At 44.6% G+C, this 17803-nt stretch overlaps 1 protein-coding gene across 1 annotated transcript in view; it reads right to left on the bottom strand.

Moving 5' to 3' along the window:
* Positions 1-17803, bottom strand: part of EPB41L5 (erythrocyte membrane protein band 4.1 like 5) — a 59046-nt gene that overhangs the window by 24209 nt on the left and 17034 nt on the right. The window contains exons 4-7 of the mRNA XM_037913139.2: positions 9189-9231; positions 7933-8011; positions 1716-1760; positions 346-398 (exon numbers count right to left, since the gene is read on the bottom strand). Of these exons, the coding sequence (XP_037769067.1) occupies positions 346-398; positions 1716-1760; positions 7933-8011; positions 9189-9231 (220 nt within the window). The remainder of the gene's footprint in view (positions 1-345; positions 399-1715; positions 1761-7932; positions 8012-9188; positions 9232-17803) is intronic.

Here is a 17803-nt window from a genome sequence, read left to right as displayed (position 1 = left end):
GTTAGTCTGAAAGTGGTCACTTCTTACAAGTCTGAGGAAAAAACGTTTTAGGGGAAAATGAAAACTAACACGTACAGTTCATATTGCACTCTGCAAAGTGCCTAGTGCCAATTCATTTCCTTGGCTAAAATGCGTTTCTTCAGAAGCTCCTTTCACCCTTCCCTGATGTGGCAAAGCACTTTGTAATATATGCTGACAAATTAACAGGCAAGGAAAGTAGGTTTTTCAGCTTTAGGATTACCGAGCCCTGGCCAAGATACTTATCCTTGCACCACAGTGGCAGAGAGAGGAGGGTGCAAGACTACAAGGAAGAGTCTACACAGTCATTTCCCCCACCCCACTCACCTTGTAAGGTATAAGCTGCCAGCTGGACCGCTGTGTCAAACGGGCATTCCAACCTGCCACAGGAAAAATGGCTCATTAGATAAACCTTTGCGTGACTGTGTTCGCAAAGAGGAGACAACTCTCAAGCATTTGAGAGCTGAGATGCGGTTCGTTCCAGTGAATGTCAGATCTTTGATAAACTGATGCTTGAGATAAGTACTATAATATCCAGGCTACACTAATTTGACTCTTTGAGCCAGCACACCAAGAATACACATTTGCATACACACAGAAGGTATCAAGAGAAAAATACATTCTTGTCAAACTGAATGCTGGGGTTCCTGGTTTTCCTAAAAAACTGTGTTGTTAAATCTCATGTTAAACACACTGTAATTGCCTGAGAGACTCAATGTAGCACACATACTATACTCCTGGGGGAATTGTGCATCTCTGCGCATGCGCAGAATTCGTAGCCCCCTGCCGATTTCTTTGCTTCCCCACAGAAAAATGACTTCTGATGGGAAAGCAAAGGGAAGCTGCAAGAGCGGTCATGCACCTCCTCCCCGGCACCATAGGCAGGTTGGCTCGGGGGCCCGGAGCAGCTGGTAGAGATGTAAATCACCGCCGGGGAGGGGGGCTGGGCAGCTGTGCAAGTGAGAGAGAGAGAGCGAGACACACATACAGTGTCCCTCTTGCTCACTACTTCAGCACACTCAGTGTAGAGGGGCAGGGCTTCAGGGTGTTTCTGAGGAGGAAGGCATGGGGCAGGCTCTGTTCCCTCAGGCAGAACAGAATGTAGTAGCATGCCTGCGTAGTGAATTGTCTTCCATTGTCTTTGTCAATTCCCCCATGAGTATAAAACAGGTGTAAACATTTTAAGGCTCCTTCACATTGCCAGAAGGGTGTAAAGGACGGTATGGCCTTATAAATGCTTAGGGTGCTTTTGTGATTAGAACTGGTCTAAATTTTTGGACTGAAAAAATTTCCTATCAAAATGTGCTCCATGAACTGTTTGCTACTGACCTTTCTGGAGATGGTCAGTAGCCAATATAAATTGTGAGTTTGATTTCCCAGCCCGCACTTGCTCTTCAGTTGCCTATGATGGAACACTGAGCATATGACTGCATATTTGTTGACTAATAACTAGAAATAAAGGGTCAAATCTAGCTACATTACTATTTGGCAAGGGGGGTTGGGGATTTCCTCCATTGCTCCCTACTCCCATTTTCCATTCATAGTATTGTAGTTTAAATAAAGTACCGAAATAATTGAAATCAGAGTGATTATATTGCGTTATTTTGACAAATAAAATATGCAGAATTTTAAAATATTGTGCGCAGAATTATTTTTTGGCACAGAATTCCCCCAGGAGGAATACTAACAGTACTTACTTTCCACTGAGAATATCCTGTTTTAGCTGAAGAACAAATAAATACCTGTGAAGGTAAAAGAAAGGACAAAATAATCAATTAGAGCTAGCAGTTCTAATGCCAGTCAGTCAGCAGCTGGACAGAAGGAGCTATAACCTGACATTTAAGAACTCAATAAGGTGCAACTTAGATTTAAGATGCTGCACGCTGATCTTTCAAGGCCTCTCAGTATGGGCTTGCATAGACTGAGCACAGTGCAAACGAAGAAAAACCCAAATGATGACTTATATGAATTCGGATCAAGGACCTAAGGAGAAAGAGGAAGATGCTGCAGGATTAGTCCTGCTCGTTTCTCGCTCTTGCCCCATCAGGACTCAGTAATGCACCATGTGACGGTCAGCACCACCATTCATTCAAAAGCATGGATGTCTAAAATTTTTCTCAAAAGTGCCTTTGCCTAGATCCCATCCTGAAAACTGGCCACAGGAGAGTGGAACTGGAAGAAAATAAAGTCTCGTGTTACCACCTTGCTCTCCATAGCAAGGCCCTGCAGAAAATCTTAGCTTACAGACTGCTCTTCCTTTGGATTGGGAAGGAAGGGGGGACTAGTACACCTGGCAGTGAAAAACAGCATTACCCTTTTATTCTTCTTCTGGTTGGGATGCCCAAAGAAGCAGCTCCATGAAAGAAATGTCACTTACCCTACAATAACTGGTTTCAGAGTAGCAGCCGTGTTAGTCTGTATCCGCAAAAAGAAAAGGAGTACTTGTGGCACCTTAGAGACTAACAAATTTATTTGAGCATAAGCTTTCGTGAGCTACAGTTCACTTCATTGGATGCATTCAGTGGAAAATACAGTGGGGAGATTTATATACACAGAGAACATGAAACAATGGGTGTTACCATACACACTGTAACGAGAGCTATGACCAGTAGGAGAGCGGGGGGGACGGGGACCTTTTGTAGTGATAATCAAGGTGGGCCATTTCCAGCAGTTGACAAGAATAGTAGGGGGAGAAATAAACAAGGGGAAATAGTTTTACTTTGTGTAATGACCTATCCCCTTTGCCATGTACATTGGCCAAACTGGACAGTCTCTACGTAAAAGAATAAATGGACACAAATCAGACGTCAAGAATTATTACATTCAAAAACCAGTCGGAGAACACTTCAATCTATTTGATCACTCGATTACAGACCTAAAAGTGGCAATTCTTCAACAAAAAAACTTCAAAAACACAATCCAATGAGAGACTGCTGAATTGGAATTAATTTGCAAACTGGATACAATTAACTTAGGCTTGAATAGAGACTGGGAGTGGATAGGTCATTACACAAAGTAAAACTATTTCCCCTTGTTTATTTCTCCCCCTACTGTTCTTGTCAACTGCTGGAAATGGCCCACCTTGATTATCACTACAAAAGGTTTCCCTCCCGCCCCCCCGCCCCCTCCCCGCTCTCCTGCTGGTAATATCTTACCTTACCTGATCACTCTCATTACAGTGTGTATGGTAACACCCATTGTTTCGTGTTCTCTGTGTACATAAATCTCTCCATTGTATTTTCCACTGAATGCATCCGATGAAGTGAGCTGTAGCTCACGAAAGCTCATGCTCAAATAAACTGGTTAGTCTCTAAGGTGCCACAAGTACTCCTTTTCTTCCTACAATAACTGTGGTTCTTCTAGATACTGTAGTTACTGTGGATCCCACTGTAGGTGTGCATAAGCCTCACGTGTGAAAGACTGGAGAGGTATTGTTAAAATAGCAGCATCTGTCTGGGCTGTGCATGGTTTCAACACCACGACGTCCCTATGGAAGGATGTGTAAGGTACTTCAGCCATAAGGGCTTGGAGCTCACTGACTCAGAGCTGAAGTGATGTCCATAAAAAAAAGACCATTTTGATGGTCCGGTGGTGTAGTGAACACTCCAACAATGTTTCAAAGGGAGGGTCTGTGAGTTGAGGTCCCATGTGGGAGTTAGGTCTCTAACCAGAGGATAAGCATGAAGGAGGTCACTCAGGAATTTTGATACTGTCAGATTTGAGAAGATTGAGTATGACTGTACTGAACTGTGATACTTTGATATTCCTGCCAGGTTAACTTAGAAAGTGTTAAATGCTAGTCCAACCTGCTTCTGGTGCAGCATGTGGTCAAGGATCATCAGTCTTGGGGCCTCCACTTGGGCTATCTGGTTTTGGGCAGCCCATATGGAAAAAATTTCCATTTGGAGGAGTAAGTCTTCCTAGTGGGAAGCTTCCTGCTTCATACAAGAACCTCCTGAGCCTGTAGGGAGCACTCTGTCAGGAGTGCTCAACCAGCCAACATCCAAAACATCAGTGCAATGACTGCAGATCTAGGTGCAGAATTTCACCATTGTTCTGAGATATTATGTGCAAGCAGGTCAGAAGGTGTATGGGGCGGGGAAGGGCGGACACGAGGACATCTGCAGTATGCCCAACAGCCAAACTGTCTTGGCCAGCATGAGGCTACCAACACGATCATAGCCTTGTCCTGTCTGATCTGAACCATTGGATCCCATTCCCAAGAGAGTGAGAGAGACCATGACGTGTGCACAAGAGGCCAGGGATTGTGGCTGGTATCTATCCAGACTCATGGTGGTTTAGAAGCACACAGATCCAGTACATGGGTCCAACTGCAGAAGCCTGGTGTGTGTCCACCAGTGGGTCCACCGGTCTGTGATACCCTTCCTTGCTATCACCCTGTCCCATGTTAGAAAGCCATATTTGGCCAGTAAGGATTAGCAATTAGCCACCAACAGCTGTGTGCAGCAAAGTACAACTTTCTCCCAAATAAGCTGAGCCTTTTGGGGTCCTGTGGGGTACCTCTTACTGGACTTCATCTTTTCTTGTACCGCAACTAAGGCGAGTGGGTGAGGAGAGCCTAGGAGCACTCATACCCCACAGGAGGTACTCAATATCTCTTCGTGACTCATTTCAGAATGGGCATTATTGTGGCCAGTATCTGCCACAGTGACTTTGGCAGGGCCAAGCAGTGCCTCATTTATAGGGAAGGCAATAATGGCTGAACTGCTGCACAAGGTATCTTGTGGATTTTCTCCGATATGACTGAAGTCTTGAACTTCGAAGTCTTGATCTCCAAAGTTTGTACAGTCATCAAAAGGAACTTCTGGAATACTTTTTTAGTCATCTGGTGCTGGTCCTGCTGCTGAAAATACTGCTTCATGAGGTGACAAGTTTGACTAGTCCTTTGATGACAGTACACGGCGTTGGTACTGCGGTGTCCCTGGATACGGCTCTTTCTGGTACTCTGGCCAAGGATGCTGATGAGGAACACCCTCTTCCTCTTTTTCAAGAGGAGTGGAGATGAGCTTCTCAATGCCTGAGATGGCAGGCCCTGGTACCCCAATAGGGCAATGGTGGTATGCCATAGAAGTACGGCTCGCTTGTTGGATAATGGCCAATCCAGAGCTATTCCTGATGAGCTGGTGGAAGCTGAGCCCTGTAGGGTAAGCTGGCAGAACTATCTGAAGTGTTAACCACTGACCTCAGAGAAGAAGTCTCTCTACTGGAAGATGGAGGGTATGTGTGCCCCAGTGATGGTGAAGAGCCGACCTCCTCCAGGGACAGCACTGAAGAGTATGGGCTCTCAATACTGGAGTCCGTACTGGTGCAAGTCAGCGTCTTGGTACCGACAATGATCTTGCTTCTCCTCCCAGCTCATCCTCCTCAGTCTGTTGATGCTGATGGATGCATCACCGGAATCGGGGTCACTACTGGAGGAATTGGCCAAATCATATGGTGCTCCTTCTCCTCAACCCTAGATGTCATGTAGGGCACAGTGGATTTATCTCCAGAGGCTTTATGGCATCTGCCCTTCTTGGAAAACACTGAGCTCTGTCTGGAGTCTCTGCCTCAGTATTTGGAGTGGCACTTCTGTGTACAAGACTGACACCAGAGGTGTTGGTGCTGGGTCATTCCTTGGTGCTGTCTTCTCTGCACCAATCTCAGGCATTGCTCGTATGCTAGATGGGGCAGCAGATGAAACTGGTTTGTCTGTCAGCAGAATTCTTAGAACTTGTCTCCTCTTAGTCTGATGACCTTAATGGAACGTTAGCTTCACATCTTATGACTTATATGTTCTGATGGAGAACGAGAAGCAGACCGAGCATCTGCTCAGTATATGAAATTCTTCCAAACAGAAGAGTCACCAGCTGTGCTTATCTTTCTGGGTAATTAGTTCATCGCAGGATGGTAATTAGTTCATCGCAGGGCTTAAAGCCCACAGGTTTTGAGTTCACTATGCTAAGGATCCCTGTTCAGGAGGCTCTGGTTGGCCAAGTTCAGTTCAGACAGATGGAGACAGCTCATGGTGGCAGATACAGAAGATCAGAAGTAATTATGAAGATTTTTTTCAAAGATTTGTAGACATTTAGCCTGAGCTGAGAACTAGCAGATAGGACAGTTTTCAGGTTCGGTGTTGCTGCCATAGGAAGTAAGGGGGAACTGAGGGAGCTTTGTGGCCACCCTGTCCTTTATGCCCTGGTTATAGGAGCGCAAAGCAGCACAAGGTGCATGAGCTGCCCCAGATGCTGCTATTACAAAAAAAAGCTCTAATCTCACGTGCAAGAGGCAAACATGCATTTAAACTGAGATCCACACTGACACTTACTTGAGCTAACAATGCACCATTGCCTTGCTTATGAGTAACAGAGGATCTGCAATGTTTACAATTAATGGGAATAGGAGAACACAAGAAAGAACTGACCACTCTTGCCAAGACAGTTTCTCCACTAATAGGACTGATCCACTCTGCAGAGGCAGAATTGCCTTCTACAAATAATCTCTGTTGTCCAAACCTGGTAAGTTTTGCCCTTATTCTGAACTCAGCTGGGAACATCAATGACCCTTCTGGTGTATATATAACTGTAAGGCTATGATGCTAAATATATCATTTCATATTTAATGATCCTCCAGCATTAAGGAAAATATATTGAATTAAGTAACAGGAACCATGGGGTGTTAAGTCACAAAGCATATATACACAAAGCAATCTTGTGATGTCTAGATATATATGTAGGTTAGTACCAGATGAAAAGCAGGACTACCCAGGGATTCCAACAAGCTCTTTTCTGATTGAAACCCAGGTTTAGCCATGACTTAAATCCTGCATGCGTACTACTGTGGACTCACATCTCAATACAATGGTGAAATAATCTTCTTCAATTTGCTTATGCTTTGCATGGATCCTGCAAATGATGGGGCCTAACTGAGTTCACTTATACCAGAGAGAAATCCACAGTTACAAATGCATTTTAATGTTTTTCTGTCCAAAAACATAGCTAGATATCACATGGCTTTAAATTAACCACAACTGATAAGAGACTGAAGACAGGAGTGGGACAAAACGTAAGCTGCCCGCTATCCCACTGGCTCAGAACCTATGGCCACCCTATTAGCAGAGCTTATTAAATAAGGCAACCCCCCCACGTGTCAAATAATGTATTCAATGAATATTGGGGAAAAAAGACAATGGACACAGTATCCAAAAAATCCCAACAGCAGCCAAACAGCTCTATTCATAGAGCTGCAGGCTTCGAAGCGATCCCAAGGGGTCATCTAGTTTAGAGGTTCCCAAACTAAGGAGAGTGCTCCCTTGGATTATCAGGGGGACGTGAAGACCTGATGGGCCGTGCTGATCGGTAAGGTCAGAGGGGGCTCTGTCAGGCAGGAGAAGTGAATGGGGCACTGTGTGGGCGGTTCCGGCTGTGAGGACCAGTGTCCCCTTCCCTGTCTCACTCCCCCACTGCTGCAGCAGCCACCAATCAGCAGTTACCATTCTCCGCTGGGGAGGCCAGTGGGGACTCTGCAAGCAGGGAGTTGAAGGATGCACCTCAGAAGTACTGACCCCTCAGCCACACAGAGCCTCCTCCTGATTCGGCTGTTCAGAGTGGCCCCAGGGCACACAGCCCAATCTGCTTCCTCTACTGAACAAAGCCCGGACAGGGAAGTGGAGGGGGCTCTATCTGGCAGGGGGGCCAATACTCCAGGGTTGCAGTCTTCCATTCCCCTCCTGACCCTTCAGCGTGACCCTATTCATTTCTCCCTCCACAGTTCCCTTTCTCCTGCTAATATATCCCAGAACATAAACATAAGCTGTAGCTCACGAAAGTTTATGCTCAAATAAATTGGTTAGTCTCTAAGGTGCCACAAGTACTCCTTTTCTTTATACAATTGTGTAGATCACACTCAAATTACCTTGTTAACTCTTCACGGAGATTGTTAGGCTCAGAGGAGTAAAATTTTACACGAAGATGCAGACAGTATGGAGGGCCAACTGCAAAGTAAATGAATTGAAGAAATTGATAACAACAGGCTATTACCTGGGAAAGGTCCGAATTTGTTATAGAACAGAAGCATATATAACAGAAGTCTGCCTATCAATGGTTTTGACCCAGCACAAGGTGTCTGAGAAAAGAATTCCCTTGTGACATGAGATTTTCTTTTTTTTAAATCACACACTAACAGACACACAAAATAGTTTGTTTTACATATTACAAGTCAACCCAGCCGTCTTAAACCATTAAGTTGATTGGTCTTGCCAAGAACAGACAAATCTAGGTTAATCCCAATATTTAAGCACTCTATTCATCATTTAGAAAGCCATGGATTTTGGCTCTGCACTCAGCCAAATTCTTAGAAACTCTGCTGTCCTATGTCAAACACTTGCAGAGCTCTGGGGAGTACCTGCTGTTGACAGGTTATGCCACCATATTCCACAGAGTTTTAGACCCAATTTGGTGGGGGTGAACAGTCCCTCTTTGGGAGCATCATCTTTCTTGAAGGCAGAGAGTTAATCCAGACAAAGAATGGATTAACGGTTCTTTGAAACTGCAGAGCTCTAGATGGATTTGTGCGTTGAAACTAGGATCCTTTTCTCTGACTTCCCTTCCAAGATTTACATTTTATTAAAGTAGCATCGCAAGACCCTAAAGACAGTACAATTGCAGTGAAGAAGCTGCTGAACATAGTCAGCCAAGATTGACATACTAACATATTCAGAATTATCCAGTGATAGATTATCACTGAATCTATCCAATAAGCTGTTACCAAACTTTATGCCATCTGTGGTGATTTGATAGGCAGACCACACACGGATTAGGGCATTCTACAACCCAACAAGCAGAGGGGGCTCTGAGACAGTTTTTCATTTAGTGAGGACAAGGCTCTACATCTGCTGAAGAAACTGTAAGGCTATGATGCTAAATAAATCATTTCATATTTAATGATCCTCCAGCATTAAGGAAAATATATTGAATTAAGTAACAGGAACCATGGAGTGTTAAGTCACCCGTAGGCACGTATCAAGATTTTGTCACCACATCGCTCCTTTCAGAACACTGCCTATTCCTGGCAGGATGACTTCTAGTGTTGCAAATACACTAGACTACATGTCCCCACAATCTGTATTGCTACTTGATTGGATGAAAAAAGAAATTTAAAAGGACACTTACTTTTAACTTGTTTTTTAATGCTCTTTGTGTTGTCCAACCAATGCTGAAAGACACAGAATCCTTGAGTTGAAATTGTTTTATCATAAGGTAAGGAGAAATCTTTACAAAAAGAAACACAGATGTAAACCAAGTCACAAAGGTCAGCCATACATTAGGAAGGACCGTCTTAAAATGGCGAGCAGTCCCACTAAAACAAAGCCTAATCTGAATCCTTTATGGCTAACGCCCCAGTCTGCTTATCAAAGCATTTTATTCTAAATGACATGGGTTAACCCATACAAAAAGTGTGTCACAGAGCAGACTCCTTAAGGGGATATGTGAACACAGAAGCACCACATCATAGTGCATTAGAATAGATCATTTTCACTTGAAATAAACTCAAGACACAGAATTAGTTTCAAGTGATTACAGCAGACAGCATCCATGCAGCAATACAACATGTAGAAGTCAGTGCTCAACAAAGCATTTATCTGTCTGGAGTACTGATACACAAACAATCCATGTTAATGACACCACATTCTTCCAGGAGAACAAATCAGTTCCTGCAGGAGCACAGACAGTGTGAGATCAATTCACATCGAATTAAATGAGGATTTCAATGTCTGATACCTGCCTCAGTTTGTGTTCTACACTTTTGGGAAGGGAAAAATAATGAAGGAATTATTTTTCTCCCTCACAAACATTTCCTCTAGGCATACGTGGTTAAACGAAGCCTTGGTGTTATTTATTAATGAATGTACATGGGGCCTTTACCTTAAGAGGAAATCCTGATTTTACTGAAAAATACTTATAACTAACTTTTTAAAATGCTGAAAATGAGATCGTAAAGTTTTAGTGTTGCAAAAAAAATGGGAATAGAAAATACCACATCATTTCAATTATCTTGGTTATAAGATAATGAAGCTAATGAAGAGTACCTTCGTGAGCAGGCTGACTAACCTAGTGAGGAGGGCTGTAAACTAGGTTCACCGGGGGAAGGAGACCAAAGCCTTGAAGTAAGTGGGGAAGTGGGATACCGGAAGAAAGCACGAGCAGGAGAGCACGAGAGGGGAGGACTCCTGCCTCATACTGAGAAAGAGGGACGATCAGCGAGTTATCTTAAGTGCCTATACACAAATGCAAGAAGCCTGGGAAACAAGCAGGGAGAACTGGAAGTCCTGGCACAGTCAAGGAATTATGATGTGATTGGAATAACAGAGACTTGGTGAGATACCTCACATGACTGGAGTACTGGCATGGATGGATATAAACTGTTCAGGAAGGACAGGCAGGGCAGAAAAGGTGGGGGAGTTGCATTGTATGTAAGAGAGCAGTATGACTGCTCAGAGCTCTGGTATGAAACTGCAGAAAAACCTGAGAGTCTCTTGATTGAGTTTAGAAGTGTGAGCAACAAGGGTGATGTCGTGGTGGGAGTCTGCTATTGACCACCGGACCAGGGGGATGAGGTGGATGAGGCTTTCTTTTGGCAAGTAACGGAAGTTACTAGATTGCAGGCCCTGGTTCTCATGGGAGACTTCAATCACCCTGATATCTGCTGGGAGAGCAATACAGCGGTGCACAGACAATCCAGGAAGTTTTTGGAAAGTATAGGGGACAATTTCCTGGTGCAAGTGCTGGAGGAACCAACAAGGGGCAGAGCTCTTCTTGACCTGTTGCTCACAAACTGGGAAGAATTAGTAGGGGAAGCTAAAGTGGACTGGGAGGAAGTGACCATGAGATGGTCGAGTTCAGGATCCTGACACAAGGAAGAAAGGAGAACAGAATACGGACCCTGGACTTCAGAAAAGCAGACTTTGACTCCCTCAGGAAACTGACGGGCAGGATCCCCTGGGAGAATAACATGAGGGGGAAAGGAGGCCAGGAGAGCTGGCTGTATTTTAAAGAATCCTTATTGAGGTTACAGGAACAAACCATCCCAATATGTAGAAAGAATAGTAAATATGGCAGGCGACCAGCTTGGCTTAACAGTGAAATCTTAACACAAAAAAGAAGCTTACAAGAAGTGGAAGATTGGACAAATGACCAAGGAGGAGTATAAAAATATTGCTTGGGAATGCAGGAGTGAAATCAGGAAGGCCAAATCACACTTGGAGTTGCAGCTAGCAAGAGATGTTAAGAGTAACAAGAAGGATTTCTTCAGGTACGTTAGCAACAAGAAGAAAGTCAAGGAAAGTGCGGGCCCCTTACTGAATGGGGGAGGCAACCTAGTGACAGAGGATGTGGAAAAAGCTAACGTACTCAATGCTTTTTTTGCATCTGTCTTCACGAACAAGGTCAGCTCCCAGACTACTGCACTGGGCAGCTCAGCATGGGGAGGAGGTGACCAGCCCTTTGTGAAGAAAGAAGTGGTTCGGGACTATTTAGAAAAGCTGGACGAGCACAAGTCCATGGGGCCGGATGCACTGCATCCAAGAGTGCTAAAGGAGTTGGCGGATGTGATTGCAGAGCCATTGGCCATTATCTTGGAAAACTCATGACGATCGGGGGAGGTCCCGGATGTCTGGAAAAAGGATAATGTAGTGCCCATCTTTAAAAAAGAAAAGGAGGAGGATCCTGGGAACTACAGGCCAGTCAGCCTCACCTCAGTCCCTGGAAAAATCATGGAGCAGGTCCTCAAGGAATCAATTCTGAAGCACTTAGAGGAAAGGAAAGTGATCAGGAACAGTCAACATGGATTCACCAAGGGCAAGTCATGCCTGACTAATCTAATTGCCTTCTATGACGAGATAACTGGCTCTGTGGATGAGGGGAAAGCGGTGGACATGTTGTTCCTTGACTTGAGGAAAGCTTTTGACATGGTCTCCCACAGTATTCTTGCCAGAAAGTAAAAGAAATATGAGCTGGATGAATGGACTATAAGGTGGACAGAAAGCTGGCTAGATTGTCGGGCTCAACGGGTAGTGATCAATGGCTCCATGTCAAGTTGGCAGCCGGTATCAAGTGGAGTGCCCCAAGGGTCGGTCCTGGGGACGGTTTGTTCAATATCTTCATTAATGATCTGGAGGATGGCATGGACTGCACCCTCAGCAAGTTTGCAGATGACACTAAACTGGGAGGAGCGGAAGATACGCTGGAAGGTAGGGATAGGATACAGAGGGCCCTAGACAAATTAGAGGATTGGGCCAAAAGAAATCTGATGAGGTTCAACAAGGACAAGTGCAGAGTCCTGCACTTAGGACGGAAGAATCCAGTGCAATGCTACAGACTAGGGACCGAATGGCTAGGCAACAGTTCTGCAGAAAAGGACCTAGAGGTTACAGTGGACGAGAAGCTGGATATGAGTCAACAGTGTGCCCTTGTTGCCAAGAAGGCCAATGGCATTTTGGGCTGTATAAGTAGGGGCATTGCAGATCGAGGGACGTGATCATTCCCCTCTATTCGACATTGGTGAGGCCTCATCTGGAGTACTGTGTCCAGTTTTAGGCCCCACACTACAAAAAATGATGTGGAAAAATTGGAAAGCATCCAGCGGAGGGCAACAAAAATGATTAGGGGACTGGAACACATGACTTATGAGGAGAGGCTAAGGGAATTGGGATTGTTTAGCCTGCAGAAGAGAAGAATCAGGGGGGATTTGATAGCTGCTTCAACTACCTGAAAGGGGGTTCCAAAGAGGGTGGATCTAGACTGTTCTCAGTGGTAGCAGATGACAGAACAAGGAGTAATGGTCTCAAGTTGCAGTGGGGGAGGTTTAGGTTGGATATTAGGATAAACTTTTTCACTAGGAGGATGGTGAAGCACTGGAATGGGTTACCTAGGGAGGTGGTGGAATCTCCTTCCTTTGAGGTTTTTAAGGTGAGGCTTGACAAAGCTCTGGCTGGGATGATTTAGTTGGGGATTGGTCCTGCTTTGAGCAGGGGGTTGGACTAGATGATCTCCTGAGGTCCCTTCCAACCCTGATATTCTATGATAAGCTAGATACCAGTTAATTCTCAGAGGGAAAAATCATGACTTATTTTATGTTAGCACATTAGACCACATAGGAGAAAAACCTGCACATCCACAGGTAAGAAAGAAGCCTGGGCACAGGCACACATGCAGTGTGCCCAGAAGGAATCGTGCAGCCGTACACCTGGTACTGCAGAGGTTGTACCATAGGCCAATGACAGAGCTGGGCCCAACACACGATGGACAACACAGACCCATATCAGAGGGGCATGATCTGTCCAAAATGTGTGACATAGGCAGGTAACAGATGTTGCATTATCCTAGAAGAGAACTACACTGGCTGAACTGCTGGAACAAGGTACCATGCACACCATGTTTTGCTGGAATGTGATGCTTAAAGAGGCATCTCAGTCAGCTGATCTCAGATGTCTCCTTGCTGCCAATACAGTTGAGTGTCATAAATCAGCAGTGCTCCTCTGGTAGAACTATGGGTCACACTGCTCCCACAGGGGCCTGGTGATTCAGATACTTCACAGAAGGTAAGATGGGGATGGGAGGGGAGGAAGGCCATTTTCAGACGGCAGGACTGCGTGCACATCTGTTTAATCTCCAGTCTGTTTTCTTTCATCTCCTCCACATTCCAGTGGTAGGCAGTTAAAAGGCCGGAGACAGGCACTGATAGCACTTTACTTGACTCAGCTCCTAACACCAATGCCTCCAGGAGTTCAGCTTGAATGGGTAACGGGGGAGGGGACCATGGGAGAAGGGGAAACAGAACAGCTTTTACCATTGGAAGCCTTGGAGGGACTTTTTAAAAGAGAGAAGGCTACATTTATTCCAAGTGATTCAGATGGAATGCAAATGGGGCTGCCAAAAAAGTTTACATTTTGATGAGAGTTTATTCTACACGCTCTAGTACCTTTATCCAAATCTAACAGTCACAACGAAGAATGAATCACTAATGAACAATGAAAACTGCATACTGAACAAACAAAAAGAGCTAAAAGTTATTCTTAAAACAATTTGGAGTTGATCACTTCAGAAAGGGAGACTAAATAAATAGGTTTCAGAGTAGCAGCCGTGTTAGTCTGTATCCACAAAAAAGAAAAGAAGGACTTGTGGCACCTTAGAGACTAACAAATTTATTTGAGCATAAGCTTTCGTGAGCTACAGCTCACTTCATCCGTAGCTCATGAAAGCTTATGCTCAAATAAATTTGTTAGTCTCTAAGGTGCCACAAGTCCTCCTTTTCTTTTTGTAAATAAATAGGAACAGCAGCTTTTTAAACAAAGTGGTAAGAATAAATCTTGTTTGACAAAAAGTAATAGCTTTTCTCTTGCTATGTGGAATAGCTCTGTAATTTAGACAATGCTATGCAAGTCATGTTCAGTATTAAGAACTACCATAGCTGAAGTATTTGCTTGAGTATAACAAAAACAGTATATTCTACAATGCACTAAACTTACGTAGCATTTGACTCGATAATGCTCTCTGTACATTAAAGTGAGGTTATAAGTTTGCCACACTTTAAAGTTCAGTACTTCCTTCTTGTTACAGACTATGTTTTCTACGTTACTGAAGGATAAGCTAATTAGCCTAACAAGTCTCATGTCATCTTTATTTTTCACACCTCTAGGGTGGGTTATACCGTTTGACGCTGAATTGATCTAAAGCTACTTGAATTCAACAGTAGCCTTCCTACTGACCACAATAAGCTTTGGCTCAATCCCTGGATGCTCTAGAAACTGGCACAAATGCTCCTTTTTGACAGCTTCTGTCTTTATAGCCCAAAAAATATTCCTAACCACCAGACTAAAAATGAATACAGAGGCCAGGTGAGCAAGATAAGATATTCTTTCACTTCACATGGGATTACAAAATTTTATTAGAAGAAAATAGGTCAGTGGTTGGATCTCAGATTGCAAAATCTTAGCAAGAGTGGTTAGGGGCCCCTGCTGCTCCCCCCACCCCAGAGGCTGTGGCCGCACGAAAAGCCCCTGATGGCTGCATTTGAGAAACACCGCACTAGACTGTGACTCAGGAGGCCTGAATTCAATTCCTGACTCTGCCACAGACTTCCTACAGGACCTTGGGCAAGTCACTTGATCTCTCTGTACTTCAGTTCCCCACCTGTAGAACGGGGATAGTGTTATCACTAATTTACTTGCTCCATTTTGAATGAAAAGCTGCCATGATAATAGGCAGACAGTTCTTTAGAAAGATTAAACTGTTTGCTTCTCGCCATTTGGCTTTAGTCTTTTCAAAGTAAGAAGCTTACTACAGTATTTAAAAGCCTTACAATAAATGAGGGTCTCAATGAAACACGTTAAACAGTGAATGTAAATGCGCATGACAGTTATAAAAAGGAAACAAACCAATCTGAATTGCCTGCAGATAGCATGTTACACAGTCTAGATGAATACTCACCTGGAATCACCTAGACTGGAAATACCCGCCCAGGGAACCTAACTCATCCAGGGAAACTAACCCATGAGCCATTTTTGGGGTAGGAAAGATTCTTCCTCACAACCCCATCACCTGAGGAGGAGTCACTGTTACCAGACATTGGGGTGGCAAGTAGGAAAAACAGTCAGACAGCATGGCTTAACAAGTGGAGTTGAATAAACTGTGAGCTCTAATATAAGCTACTGGCACATGGAAACTCTTCATAGGGAACATGACAGCATGGAAATCAGTTAGACTGTCTCTATGCCCTCATGCACAAAGGACGCTGTTTTGGTGAAAAGAACATAGAAGTGTGATGGAGCAGTTTATGAGCAAACTGAAGTGCAACAATCTCAAGGGGCTAGATTTGTATTGCAGGTGTAGTAATACAGCACACAACGTCATGTACACAGCTTGTAAATTCTTAAAGCAGTTTCAATAGTCTGTCATATCAGGATAGTAACCATCTAAATGCTCCATGGCATATGGATAAATAGCAGCAACAGGTGCAGATAAGGAAAGGGAAGTAAGAGAACATTTTCTTCACAGTGCACAAATAGTGAAGGGGATCTCAGTATTTTTCTGGAGTGTATTTTATCTAGTAAAATTGCCAGAGGGCCTACGTCTCTCCTTGGTAGTCCATGTACGTACCTACCCTCTTCTTTAACTACTTTTCCAAGGTGACCTCAGGTGCTAAAAATTAATTCCCATCACTAGCCCTCCAGCAATCTTCCAAACTAGTGTTTTTGCTGACAAGTCAGCAGCAGGCAAGCAGATAGACAGATGCTGCTCCAACCATCTCTGCTGGAGTCTCCAGGGTGGAAGGAGGCACCCTTGATTTTTCTCCCACAGTGCCAGGTGTCCTCTGTAATCCAAGAGAGCAAGTGCCATACTCACTGCTGGTGTAAATGGGTGCCACTCAGAGAACTGGAGTGGAATTGTGCCTACTCATGTCAGCAGTGAAATTTGCCTTAAGTATCAAATGTTCAAGGTCAGATTATTTTCCTAAAGGAAACCCCTCTCTGCAATACAAGTTAAGTGTGAAGAGAGATCCATGGAGACTGCTTTATGTAGGATACCACCAAGGTATGCAGGGATTTGGGAACAGCTCATCCAGATTCTAGAGAGGCCAGCCAGCCTGTTTGGTTGCCTTGTCTACCAGGGGAGGAAACAAGGAGAACTTCATGTTTTAGCAGCAAGCCAACTAACATGCTATTTTAAGGTAAATAGTTCTCGTCTGACCCTAAAAATTTCAACTTTTGACAAATATTTCAGAAGTCAGTGGACTAGTGTCAGTACCTTTATCTTGCAGACTGAACTAGAGCAGTTCAGCTGCTTATATCACCAGTAGCTGCCATTCCTACCCTGCTGACTTTGGTGTGTTACTCTTGAAATAAATCTGAAGTGATTTTGAAATGCATGGACAACCTGGTCATCTGTACCAAAGAGACATGTGTGACAGACCCAGACCAGTGGGATACAGGAGTCTGGCAGAAGGCAAATATATTGGCCACTGAATGAACAGTTTTCTGTTCCCTCAGTGACCAGAGCAGGGGCTGCCCTAGAGCAATCAGGAACCTGCCAGAACCAATTAAGACAAGCAAGCTAATCAAGACACCTGGAGCCAATTAAGAACTTTCTAGATTCAATTATGGCAGGCAGGCTAATCAGGACACCTGGTTGAAAAAGGACCTCCCATCAGTTAGTAGGGGGGCACGCCAGGAGCAGGCAGTGAGAAGGCCTGCTGCTGGAGGAGTGAAGTATTCAAGTGTGATCAGGCTTCAGGAGGAAGATCCTGCAGTGATGATAAAAAAGGTCCTGGGGGAAGGCAATGGGGAAGTAGCCCAGGGAATTGTAGCTGTCACGCAGCTGATACAGGGAACATTGTGGACAGCTGCTATCCACAAGGCCCTGGGCTGGAACCCAGTGTAGAGGGTGGGCCCAGGTTCCCCCCTATCCCCCAACTCCTGATCGGACACAGGAGGAGTTGACTTGGTCTGTGAGAAACACGAGAAAGGAAGGTCTAAATTGGAAAGGGATCTGCCCTGTCCCCGACCCACCAGGTGGGACACAGAGACTGCAGGGATTGTTCTCCATTTCCCCCATGCTGGCCAGTGATGAAGTTAGCTGAGTGGATGGCAGGTTTGAGCCACTAGCAAGAGTGGCCAAACTGAGGGCTGCCGTGAATCTCTGAGGCGAGCAAATCTGCCAATAAGCGCAGGACCCACCGAGGCAGAGGAGGAACCTTGTCACACATGTGATGGACACCCAAGCAATTCGAA

Source organism: Chelonia mydas, chromosome 11 (genome assembly GCF_015237465.2).
Source record: "Chelonia mydas isolate rCheMyd1 chromosome 11, rCheMyd1.pri.v2, whole genome shotgun sequence".
Classification (NCBI taxonomy): domain Eukaryota; kingdom Metazoa; phylum Chordata; order Testudines; family Cheloniidae; genus Chelonia; species Chelonia mydas.
Note: the sequence above shows the minus strand (reverse complement) of the source record. Positions and strands in the feature narration are given on the sequence as shown.